Here is a 13,204-nt window from a genome sequence, read left to right as displayed (position 1 = left end):
TGTGGCCCACGACACCCCAGGGAGGGCAGATCTGGGGACCACCCACCAGCAGTAAGGGCTCAAGTAATCATTGTCGTCACGGCTGAGGTAACCAATAAATAGCGAAGAAATGAAAAGTCAGTAGAAGGAAGGAAATAATAAAAGTTGGAATAAAAGTAAAGAAAGCCCCGTGGAAAGACATTTCAAATGAGCAACACAAATACAGTTGGTAACTGAAAACTAAACAAGTCACCAAAATCTGACACTGAACAAGTGGGGGAAATTGGGCGCCCCCTGGTGGGCAGCGGTTAAGGCGCAGCACTGCAAGGTGGCCCTGGCCGCTTCAACGCGTCCAAACCCTGCCCTGGGGGTGACCACAGGGTGCGGCAGACCAGGATCTCCTGTCTCGCAGCTCCGCTAGGCAGTGTACTTCGTCGATCTGCCCATTCTGCTCCCCACTCTGACTTTGTGAATCCTCTCACTGTCCCTGCACCTCAGGCTTGTACCCCAGTTCTGTATGCATAAATAAATCTTTAAAAAAAATGGTAAAAAATGCTAATGAATAGAGTCAGAAAAGGCTGAAAGTTACACGAATCACCTCAATATACCAAAGATCATGAGAATCCATGAATGTGTGCACCAAAATGTTGGGAAATTCTCAAGAAATGGACAAAATGGTAGAATCATCTGAGTATCCAACATGGAATAGTAAGAAATAGAATTTCTGAACAGAACGATTACTAATGAGCGTACTGAGGTCATCAGAGCTGCAAAATACAGTGCACACGGCCTGCTGATCTTCCCAGCGAGCCCACTCAGCCCTGCAGGCCACTAGTGCCGTCCAGCTCTCTCCCAGGGCCAGGAGGAGGTTGCACAGCCAAGAACTGACTGAGGCCAGCAGGGTCCTGAAAGGACACAGACACCGATGTCACACACAGGGAGAAATCCCAGAGCAGCATCCTGCTAAACAGAGAAGCAGAAATCCTCACACACTTTCAGCAAACAGAATCAACAGCACACCAGAAGACCTGCATCAGGACCTGGGGGCGATTCCAGGGACACGGGGTGGTGAACATGGACACGTCGGGCCCCTTAACTCACTACCCCAGCAGGGAAAGGCAAGGTCCATGGGAGACCAACAGCTGAGAGGAGGCCACTGCCCAGGTCCACGTCCACTCATGGCAAAGTCCCACAGGGACGGAGCTGGAGCCTCACACCCCACAGGGCGAGACCCTGAGCCCCACAGCGGCTTCTCCCTGAAGGGGAGACGCAAGATTTCCGTGAGGTCAGGACCCCGACAGGACGTCCACGGCCACATGGCCAGGTCCTGCTGGGGACAGGGAGGACCCACAGGTGACATGAGAGTGACGCTGCCGGTGGAGAGAAGATGTGAGGTGACGCAGAGACCCCAGAAAGCCAGTGAGAGGTCAGAGATGGGGTCAGTGTAGGGAGAGCAGATCACACCCTGTGTCGAGTGTGATGAAGTGTCACTTAAGTGTCTTAGCAATGGTTTAATCAGGTTGATTTACTTCCTCTAATTTTACATGTCATTTTTACAGTTCAAGATTTTGTTGATCTTAATGCATTTTCCATGTAGATTGTCATGCCAGGTGTGGACAAAGTCAATTTTATTCCCCTGCCCCTGTCTGTTCTCTTTTCTTTGTTGTTTCAATTCCTTAACACATTATCAGATGGTTCTGAGGGTAAAAGTCAAAATGATACAAAGTTCCTTATGATTTCATGGGCAACTTCTGTTTTGTCAACATTATAAGATTCTCCATATTTTCATACAGCAAAATGAAGGATTTTGTGTTTGTTCTTACTTTATTGAACCATTTTGTCATGCAATTTTTTTCCTATAATAATTTTGTATCTACTGATAGAGTCAGTCTAACTTTTGTCTCAACTTGTTTTGCGGAAGCCATATACCAGACGGGTACCTCTCACTCTCCCTGCCCCCTCACCCCCCCCCAGTCCCCCATCAGATCTGCTCATACACTCAGTGTCTCATGTTGCACAAAATACTCTTAAAAGTATCGCTGAGGAAATTCCAGCTCCCTGGTGTCCCTGAGCCCTGAGTCCTGATCTCACACTGTGGTCCCAGCGCCCCCTGCTGGTCCTGGGCATCCCCAGCCCCCCTGTCCCTGCAGGTTTTGTGTCTGGCTCCCCCCGCCTTTCCTCTCACTGTGAGTCGTGCACAGTAGTACATGGCCGTGTCCTCAGATCTGGAGTCACTCAGTGCTAAGTAAACCTCGCTCTTGGAGTTGTCCTTGGCGATTCTGAGCCGCGACTTGAGAGCCGGGTTATAGTTGGTGCTTCCAAGCCCAACCCACTCCAGCCCCTTTCCAGGCGCCTGGCGGGCCCAGCTCACAGCATAGCTGGTCAGAGAGAAGCCGGACACAGAACAGATGAGGGAGAGGGTCTGCGAGGGCGTCACCAGCCCAGGCCCTGACTCCTGCAGCTGTTCCTGGGACTGGACACTTGTGACAGAGAGAGGCAGCGGTGAGGCGAGAGTGGACACAGGCCAGCGGCCGCAGCTGCCTCCTGAGACACGCACCCCTGGGAGCAGCTGCCAGAAAGAGGAAGAACCACCAGGGGCCCATCTTCCCGCAGAGAGGTCCTTGTATCCAGACACAGCCAGGTGTGCCTGCCTGTGAGTGAGGCCTGCTTTTGTAAGTCTGAAGTCCTGGGGACATTTGCATGTGAGTGGCACCTGCTATAAGAGAGAGTGAGGCCAGGTTTGGTCGGGCTCCCTGGGAAGAGGGCGCTGACTATGCTTTCACCTGGTCCTCCCGGGCCAGGCCCGACCCTATCCAGCAGGACACCTCCCAGGCCATTGTGGCTCTCAGGCCACAGCAGGACCCCAGTGTAGCCACAGGACACTCAGAATCCAGAACCCACCTCTGTGTGCAGACTCCCTGTCCTGGGAATTTGTTAAATAAAAGCCTTTGCTGTTGTTTCCTGAGCCCAAATAGTCTTGCAATTGTGCACGAGGGTGAAGAACTCAGACAGGGACTAGTAGACGACTGCACAACATCCTTGGCTGAGTCAGTGACCCTGTATCCCTGCATCACACAGTTCAAATGAGAAGTGATACCAAAAGCTGATATTTGAAAAAGAAAACAAAATAGACAAGTTCTATATGCTTAACTTACAAAAAAATGGAGCAAACCTTACTAAATAGTATCAGACATGATCAAGGAGAGGGTACAACACACCTTGAAATACAGAGCATCACACAAGATTGCTGTGGTGTATGGAGCAAACAGATTGTGTCAGCTGGAGAAATGGAGATCACCTGAGCACATAATCGTCCACGGCTGAATGAGAAAGAATTAGATTAGGGACCTAAACTCTAGCAGAACAATGACAAGGACTTTGAAGACAATCACAGTCTCTGGCACGAACTAAGCACAGGACCTGCAGGTGTTCTAGTTAATCTAGGGACCCCTCAAAAGGAGACCATTGCCCTTTTGTCTCTTCTAGCAACTGGTGAAGAGAGAATCGCCAAGCATGTTTCATGAGGCCAGTACGATTCTGACCCTGCATCCAGACAAAGACATGACAGTAAAGAGAAAGCTACACAACAATTTCTTGATAAACATGGTTGGAAAAATTCTCTACAAGTTCTTAGCAAACAGAGTAACAACACACCAGAGGACCCGTATCAGGACCCAGTGCTGTTCCAGGACACAGGGTGGTGAAGGCAGTGAACACGGTCATGTCGGTCACCATAAGTCACCACCCCAGCAGGAAAGGCAAGATCCATGGTGAGACCAACAGCTGAGAGGAGGCCACTGCCTAGTGCCATGTCCACTTATGATAACGTCCCACAGGGACGGGGCTGGAGTCTCACACCCCACAGGATGAAGAGCCAGAACCCCACACAGCATCAGCTTCTCCTTGGGGAGACAGAAGCTTCTCCCAGGTCCTGCTGGGAGTCGGGATGGACCCACAGTTAACATGAGAAGTGACACTGCCAGTGTAGAGCAGATGTGGGGTGACACAGACACCCTGGGAGGCCAGTGAGGGTCAGAAAAGGTGTCAGTGTGGGGAGGGCAGGTCACACCCCCGTGTCGAGTGTTAAGAAAGGTGAGTTAAGGGTCTTGGCAAAGTTTTCATTGGATTGATTGACTTCTTGCTAATTTTATGTGTTATCATTATTGCAGTGCAGTTTTATTGATTTTCATGCATTTTTCTATGTAGATTGTCATGTCAGCAGTGGACAAACTCAGTTTTATTTCTGTGTCCCAGTCTGTTCTCTTTCCTTAGTTGTTTTAATTCCTTAGCTCATCATCAGACAGTTCTGATTATTAAGGACAAAATGATACAAAGTTCCTTCTGCTTCAGTGGGGATGTTCTATTTGTCAACATTCAGGAAGATTCTCCATATTAGTGTTTTGTGTGTTTCATACACCAAAGTGAAGAACTTCATGTTTGTTTTCAATTACTGAGTAATTTATCATGTCATTTTTTTGTACAGTCACTCTAATGTTGTCTTAGCCTGTTTTGGAGAAAACCGTTTGCAAGACAGTCACCACTCACTGTCCCCCATCAGACCTGCTCACACACTCAGTGTCTCTCACTTTTGCATAAAATACTCTGAAAATGTCAGTGAGGAAATTCCAGCTCCCTGGTGTCCCTGAGCCCTGAGTCCTGATCTCACAGTGTGATCCCAGCGTCCCCTGCTGGTCCTGGGTGTCCCAGCCCCTCTGTCCATACATGGTCAGTGTCTGGCCATGCTCTCTCCCCCACATTGTCCCCCACAGTCACACATGGCCATGTCCTTGGGGTCAGGGAGAGCTGGTGAGAGTTGTGCAGCAGATATGAAGAGAGGCCTGGCATAGGAGATGCTGTTTGTGCTCCAGGGTGACCACTGTAGTGACCACATCCAGCCCCCTGCTCTTCCCAGGACACTGGAAGATCCAGAGTCAATACAACCAGAGGGGATAGAGCCGGGAGACGGAACAGGCTGGGGGTCAGGGTTGGGAGTGTCAGCAGTCTGGGCTAGAGCTCCACAGAGGCCTCTGGGACATACACCTGGTGACAGGAAGAACATCAGTTGCCTGCACTCACCCCCACACTCGGGTGTGGCCTGAGTACCTCAACTGGATACCCCAGTAGGTGAGGATTAGCCCCACCAACTTATCCTCTCTGATCTGGCCCCATAGGCTCCAATGCCTGACCTTGTGAGCTGAGACCCTGGAGCCCAGCCCAGGGGTGCTCAGCGCTGAAGGGTGCAGTGTGAGCCATCCCTGTCCACTGGGGGCTGACAAGGGTCCCTCATCCTCAGAACTCTGGGCCTCACACCTGTCTCATGGAACAGGCCCTGCTGGGGGCAGGAACGTGGTCACGGGGCCCTTGCCTTCTGGTCCCCCGTCAGGGCCACAGGACGGGGGGCCCACTGTTCCATCACCTCCTCCAACCACTTCAGTCATTGTAAAGAGGTTCACAGCTGGTCCAGACCATTGATTCCATTTAAAGCGCCAAATAATTACGCAACATCCCATGTAACCTCAGAATTAACACACATCACACCTAGATTCTGGGTGGGGATGACCCCCCAGCACAGAGCAACCCTCCAGCCTGTGTCATGGGGAGATGCTGACGTCACTGCTGCTAAGTGGGGTTGCAGCAGGGAGGGGATGGGAAGGACCTGTCCTGATGTGAAGTTCATGTCCTGTCAGTGTCTGATTTTTATCAAATTGCACGCATTCCTTATTTCTTCTATATCAACTTTTGTAATGTTTATTTCAATTTTTAACATCATTTGTTTTCCCCTGTGTTACCAGAACGATCTTTCAATATCAAATTTACACTCTCCCTGGTAATACAACATCATTCTGTCCACTCTGTGCTGTCTGCATCCATCTGACCCTCCCCTGCAGGAATGTGGGGTGATGAGAGTGAAGTCATCATGTGATGGGCATTTGCCAGATGGTTCCACTCAACTGTGAAATGAAATTTCCCAGGAAACACCCTGACCAGATTCTGATGACGTGAGGTGCAGGCAGGGGACGGGAGCAGGGGCAACGGCGACAGGGGCAGCCGGGGATGGTGGGGGGGCATGTAGGTGCCCTGTCCTGGGGCTGCACCTGACCAGGAAGTGGAAAGCAACAGGGCGAATCAACCACCTGATGGACACCGGGAGGAGTCTCTGGCCTGAAGAAAGTGACCAGCAAAAGTGTCAGCTCTATGACGGGCGTGACCAGGCTTGCACCGTCCAGGGACCATCATGGCTGCCCCAGCAGGAGAGACCTGGGCCACGGACCAGACACACACAGGTGTCGGAGACTAGCTCCAACTTTTCAGGTGTCTGGAGGCAGTACAGGCAGGACCCTAAGATGGGAAGGCGTCGGCGAGCAGAGATTCCAAAAGGGGAGACAGGAGAGGGGCGCGAGGAAGTTACGGGAGTCAGGATAGGGTGCAAGTCTTCCTGCTATCCCTTAGCAGGCCTTTGTTTATACTGTGTAGCAAGTAGTTCATTGTAATAATGCATAGGGTGAGTTAATGAGATATCTCCATAAAACATTCTCAAGGACAAGGGGGAAAAGCATTCTTAACAATTTATGGTATAATAGATGATACGTTTTGTGATAGTTATCATGTATACAGCTGTCTAGTTATCACTCAAAGGAAGAGGGGTCTGGGAAAGGGTGAGCTTGTTAGCAAAAGGTTGTTAGGGATCGTGGGGTAGGAATAAATTGTGTTAGCAGTGTTGTCTAAAGAAAAGCTAGTGGCTAATTTAAGGCTAGCAGAGAGCAGTTAGTGCTTGTTTTAAAAAGGAGTAAATTAAGAGAAAGTTGTACAGTTGTATATCAAACAATACCTGTGTAGTCAAGGTTAAAATTTGTCCATGAGTCCTTATGCCTTGGGAGCCTTATCTGAAGTTTATTTTTATTCAAAGAAACCAAGAAAGCTTCCCAGGAGTTTTTTATGCCCTGGAGTCTTATCTCTCCTGGGGCTTGGCTTTTGTCTCAGGAGACAGAGGAATTTCTCACCTTGCCTGAACCAGCAGCTGCCTGTGTGACTAAGACAATCCAGTTATAAACTGAATGTTGCTCAGAATATTTTGATATTATGTTTATACAAAAAAGGGAGGTCATAACATAAGTTAGCAGTGGACAGTCTGATTTTTCAGAGCTTATCCCGATCCACCCGGAATCTGTCAGACGATGGACGTTGCATAGCTTGTGTCACACAGGGGCCCTGGGCTGCAGATGGGGTGAGCTGGTTCCCCCAAGTCATGGTATACATGTGATTGCAAATCAGTTAATTGGAAGTGGAGGAATGAAAACTGATATGTGTCAATGAAACTGGGAAGTAGGAGTCAGCGTCAGGTCAGAAAAGAAAAGGAGATAATTTCAATTTTAATATCCAATAGCGGTTCCAAATTTAGAAACAAGAATGGTGTATCCCACAAGGTGAGGATCAAAGCTGAATGAGCAGACACTCACAATCACATTGACACCCATCACACTCACTCACACTATTTGGGAGCCTGGTGAAGAAACTGGGAACAGGGGAAGGGTCTTTCCCTGGGGAGTTCTCATCTGAGAACAGTGTTACCTCCTTCCTGTGGGCTCCCCAGGAATATGGATGGTGGGAGCCCCTACAGGGAAGCAGTGGTCCCTGGGGGAGCTGAGTCCTTGCAAAAGGAGCCCCAGACAGGAAGCCACTAACCCCCACCCTGCATCTGCTCCTGGGTTATGCTCTGTGCTCTGAGCCTCCTGAGCCTCCTGCTGTCTCTAGGCCCCCGTGGTCTTGACCCCCCAGTGGACCCACCCAGTCCTGTCGCTGCAGGGTTTGTGTCTGGGCTCACACCGCTCCCCTCACTGTGTCTCTCACACAGTAATATATGGCTGTGTCCTCGGGCCTCAGGCTGTTCATCTGCAGATACAGCGAGTTCTTGCCGTTGTCTCTGGGGATGGTGAGTAGGCCCTTCATGGAGTCTGCATAGTATTTCTCACTTCCCTCATACCAAATAACTGCGACCCACTGAAGCCCCTTCCCTGGGGCCTGATGAACATAGTGCATCCTAGAGCTACTGAAGGTGAACCCTGAGGTTGCACAGGAGAGTCTGAGAGAACCCCGGGCTGCACCAAGTCTCCCCCAGACTTCACCAGCTTCTCCCCACACTGGACACCTGCAAACACAGACACAACCTGTCAGGACATTGGCTTTCAGCCACCATATCTGCTATCCTGTCCCCTCCCCTCCTCAGAGTCTCCTGCTCCCCAGGAATGACACCCTAGAAAAGCCAAAGTGAACTGCAATATTCCATAGCAAGTGTCTGCATCAGTTCTGACCTGAGTGGCCCCTGGATGCCGGTTGGGCCCCTGTGCAGAGCTGCAGGGCTGGGTTGGGTTGTTTTCACCAGCAGGGCACGGCCCTGTATAGCAGGCTCTGGAGTCTGGGGACAGAGGAGCCCAGGGAGTTTCCTGTGATTTAAGATCATATCTCCTGATAAGCAGGTCCCTTTTAAGGACAGAGCTGGTGATCACTTAGCACCTGTGATTTGATGTGATACGGGCCCAGGTTTTGTGCTCAAGAATGCACTGTGGGGTCTTCTTCTCACCTGAATTCTTTGTATGTTTTTGTTCTCGCTATCCCATGAAGGGACTGCTATGTTTGTCTGAATGTAGGAAACTTGGAGCCACAAGAAGTTGAAACAGGAGTCTGGGGTCTGGAGTCCAGAGTCTGTTTGCTAGGACCACCCTTGGGTCTATATAGAGTTTGATATCCCTTGTAGGTACAGGGAAAAAACAGGAAATGTACCCGATTGGGGGTGGGGTGTATGTTTCCCCAGGAACTGGGACTTCTTGCAGTTTCTGATAAAAACAAGGTAGTGGGCTGCAGCTGTTTGCAGGACAGAGTGCTCTGAGCTCTGCTGGCTTGTTTGTTGGCCTTACTGTGCTCACCCATGGACAACGTCAACCAGGGCAGACAGGTCCTGTCGAGTTAGCCACGTGTTTTAATCTCGGTCTGTTTTCAGATGTGTTATGTGCACATACCTTCTCCCATTCCTGGAGGTCTTTTTAGTAAGTATTCATTTCCTCGCTGTATAGAGATTTTTGTTTGATGTAACCCCAGTTTCTACATCTATTTTCCTTCCTTTGCCTTGACCCAGTCCACAAATTCCCATGGAGGCTGGTCTGGGTGTGTTGTACCTTCTCTTTGTCCTGCATTGTTTGCAGCTGTGTTTATGCAGCTTAATTAGGAACCACCATCTATTCCAGGGGTGAATCACAGAACTCAGTAATCTGACCAGAGGCAAATGTTGAACCTGCCTTTTGCAGCCACATGGTCAGGACTGTAGAGAATGAGGATACAGGTCTAAGTCAAAGGAGAAACACAGATGCTGACAGCCTCTACATGTGCTGGAAGATGGAGACACACACCCAAGATCAGTGAAAAGCAAGCTATGTTAATATCTTTCTCTAAACATTGGCTACAGGTCAGAGACCACCAGATTGCACAGGGTGGGTGGAAGGAGGAGCCCATGGCTGGTAGGCGTGGGGCAGGGACTGGGCCCTCTCATTGCAGGGTGTGAAGGACACATTAGTACATTTGAACCTGTGAGCTGTGGGCAGATACAAAGATATAAACATGTTTCAGCCCTAAAAGTAATACAAAAATGTTAGTATGTGGAGGCAGTTGTATACTGATATATTTATAATCATCTGTGATCACAATTACATCAAAGTGGAAATTAGTGAAAGATGGAAATCCTGAGAAGAGTGACATGTATGGATGTAACAAGCACTACTGACTGGTGTTTGCTGGTAGGAAATGAAACAAAACATTTTATTTGAGCCTGAGACAAAATAGCGTCATGACCTACCAGTCACTAGGCCCCTGAACTGCACCAAGAGGCAAGAGCAGTGTAGATGCACGATGGTATAAGAAAGAGTCACAGAAATAAACTGCATGACTCATGAAGCAATTAAAACAGGAGAAAATACATCCTAAAGCCAGTAGGGGGAAGGAAATTATAAAAATTCTGTAGAACTAAATGAACAGAAGCACAAAGGGCATTCCAGTGAGCAGTGGTGATAAATCTGCTACTATTGTTCTGCGAGTGTGTTTGCCAACAAATAGAAACGTGAAAGAAACTGATAAAACCTCAGAATCATGCCGCTTCTGGGACTCAGCAAGGAGCATTGGGAAACCAGAACAGCAGAATTTAGGTGAGAATTTTGAAGAGTGAACAAAACCTTCCAGAAAAGTGAAACCCCGGCCTTGCGGCTGCCCCATATCCACCAAACCCCACAGAGTAAGAAGCCCACCCTGTCATCATCCCAGGAGCCCAGGTGAGTGGCTTCAGGACAGACCTGTAGCTAGTGTGACCCTGTCCCTGATGCAGACAGGATGTCACACAGGAGAAACTGTAGACAACATCCCGACAGCCACAGGTACAGAGACACCACAAACCTTAGCAAACTACATGAACGACAAGTTCAGGGACCCAACAGCAGCAGCAGGTGCAATATTTTCAGGGACACAGGATGGATGAACATGGTCATGTCGGTCCCCATAACTCACCACCCCAACAGGGAAAGACAAGGTCCATGTGAGACCAACAGCTGAGAGGAAGCCACTACCCAGGGCCACGTCCATTCATGATAAAGTCTTCCAGGAATGGGGCCGGAGCCTCTCACCCCACAGGGCGAGACCCTGAGCCCCACAGCAGCTTCTCCCTGATGGAGAGACGGAAGCTTTCCCTGAGGTCAGGACCCCGACAGGACGTCCACGGCCACACGGCCAGGTCCTGCTGGGGACAGGGAGGACACACAGGTGACATGAGAAGTGATTCTGCCCATGGAGAGCAGATATGGGGTGACCCCAGAGGCCACTGAGAGGTCAGAGACAGGGTCAGTGTGGGGAGGGCAGGTCACACCCCTGTGGGAGGGGGAGGAATGTTCGGGAACTTGGCACAGGTGCCTATGTTGGTTGCTTTCTTGTAAGTTTTCATTTCTTTATGTTTGATAATTACATATCTCACATGCATCCTACTTGATTGACTTTCATCTCTAAGTCTACTGTCTATCCTATTTTCATGTCGTCTGCTTTACAGACTTTATAGTTTTATGTAACAAGTCTAGAAAACAATTATTACTTGAATTGGGTAATCATTGTTGCACCACATCAAGGTCATGCGCCCACTCAATGATATAACAGTTCCTCCTGTGTTAGCTATCAGGGTTTAATTCTTTTGTATTTTATATATATGTCTGTGAGTAATATTGATTTGATTTCTGACATTTGCTGGTCTGCCTATGTTGACATTTTCAGTGTGTGCAAGTCCGTTGTTCCTGTAGGACTGAGAATTGGCTGTCTAGCTCCACCGGCACCAGCCTGTACCTGGGATCGCTGCACTCCATCTAAGGTGCTTGCGGGAAGCAGCACGTGCACAGGACTGGGCCTCTCATCCTCGACTTCGGGATCCCGTTCTCACATGTCGTTTTACTTCCATCTCAGTTTCAGAGTTTCCCCACTTTCTTCACATAGACCTTACACAGTGCTGTTAGATTTATACTTTGTATTTCATTTTGCACTTCCTAATGTAAACTGTTTTATTTCATGTAGTTTGCATATAAACCTCATGTTAACTTTTCTACTGAATGTATAAAAGAGAAGTAATTGACTTTTGAATATTCACCTTGTGAATTAACCTTGTGCTAAGTGCTTATCACTACAGTGAGGTATTTTGTGCATCTTCTTAGGTAGACGTTCATGAGGCCTGTGAACAGTCAGTTTTACATCTCTGTCCAGTCTGTGTTTTCTTCTTTACTTGAGCATTAGCTCATATTCAACACAATTTTGAAAATGAAAGTTTAATTTTCATATAAAGGGAAAAGCTCCTTCCTGACTAGTTGGGGGAAGGGGGTGCATTCTGGTTTGGCACAATTCAGCGATTCTAGATGTTGGTGTTTCCAGGTTTCAGCTACCAAAGTGAAGGAGTTTGTTTTTATTGCTGCCCTATTAGCAGCTATTTCGTCATGTTGGGGTGTTGGAATTTCCCTAACATTTTCCCACATCTATTGTCACTATATGTATGTCTGGTGTAGTTTTGTAGAAAACCACATTTCAAATTGTCAACATTTATTGTTTCCCCCACTCAGATCTGCGTATACACTTGTATCCTCATTTCTCATAAGTAAACTGGTAAAATGTCAGTGAGGACATCCCATCTCCCTGGTGTCCCTGATCCCTGAGTCCTGATCTCATCCTGTGGTCCCAGTGCCCCCTGCTGGTCCTGGGCACCCCCAGCTCAGTCTCCCTGTCCCTGCAGGGTCAGTGTCTGGGCCACACTCTCACCTCACTGTGTCTCTCAAAAGGTAATACATGGCCATGTCCCAAGCCCTCAGGCTGTTCATCTGCACATACAGTGAGTTCTTGCCATTCTCTGGAGATGGTGAATTAGCCCTTCACAGCTTCCACATAGTATGTGCTACCACCATTAGGATTAATCCATGCAGCCCACTGCAGCCCCTTCCCTGGGGCCTGGCGGACCCAGTTCATGTAGTAGTGGCTGAAAGTTAACCCAAAGCTGCACAGGAGAGTCTGAGACCCCTCCCCCAGACTGCACCAAGTCTTCCCCAGACTCCACCAGCTGCTCCTTACACTGGACACCTGCAAACAGACACAGCCCATCTGGACACTGGCTCTCAGCCACTGCTTCCCTCCTTCTGTCCCCTCCTCAGGGTCTCCTGCTTCCCATTACTGACACCCTAGAATAACCAGGAGGAGCATCCAGCTCAGCCCAAGTTCCATGGTGAGTGTCTGTGTCCGTCTTGACCCGAGTGGACCCTGGATCCCAGGCTGGGCTCCTCTGTCAAGCTGCAGGGCCGGGCTGGGCTGCTTTCACCAGCAGGGGATGACTCTATTTGCATGTGTCCTGCCATATAGCAGGCTCTGCCTGGAATCTGGGCACAGAGGAGCCCAGGGAGTGTCCTAGGAATGTGTGGTCATAACAACATTATAAGCAGGTAGCTTATCAGGTGACAGAGCTGGATGATCACTGAGCACCTGTTATTTGATGTGACTCGGGCCCAGATGCTTATGCTCACAAGAGCACGGTAAGGTTGTCTGTGGGAAACAAGATCCATGTGCACTGTGGCATGAGTGGGGGTTAGAGAACAGTGTGTGGTCTCCAAACATGAGGGTCTGGAAGCTGTGCCAGCATCTCACCTGTGGGAAGGTGTGCACAGCGTGGTGTAGG

The 13,204-nt window shown here is 49.2% G+C and overlaps 1 pseudogene and 1 gene segment (V, D, J or C); both read right to left on the bottom strand.

Moving 5' to 3' along the window:
* Positions 1–1,265: 1,265 nt before the first annotated feature.
* On the bottom strand, positions 1,266–2,582 carry LOC101622709. The segment is given in 3 exon segments: positions 1,266–1,349; positions 2,153–2,459; positions 2,533–2,582. Coding segments are annotated over 3 exon segments (441 nt in total).
* Positions 2,583–7,797: 5,215 nt separating this feature from the next.
* LOC101622467 lies at positions 7,798–12,756 on the bottom strand (annotated as a pseudogene).
* Between the last annotated feature and the right edge of the window lie 448 nt (positions 12,757–13,204).

Source organism: Condylura cristata, unplaced genomic scaffold, assembly GCF_000260355.1.
Source record: "Condylura cristata isolate star-nosed mole 26May11 unplaced genomic scaffold, ConCri1.0 scaffold00095, whole genome shotgun sequence".
NCBI classification, from domain to species: Eukaryota; Metazoa; Chordata; class Mammalia; order Eulipotyphla; family Talpidae; genus Condylura; species Condylura cristata.
Note: the sequence above shows the minus strand (reverse complement) of the source record. Positions and strands in the feature narration are given on the sequence as shown.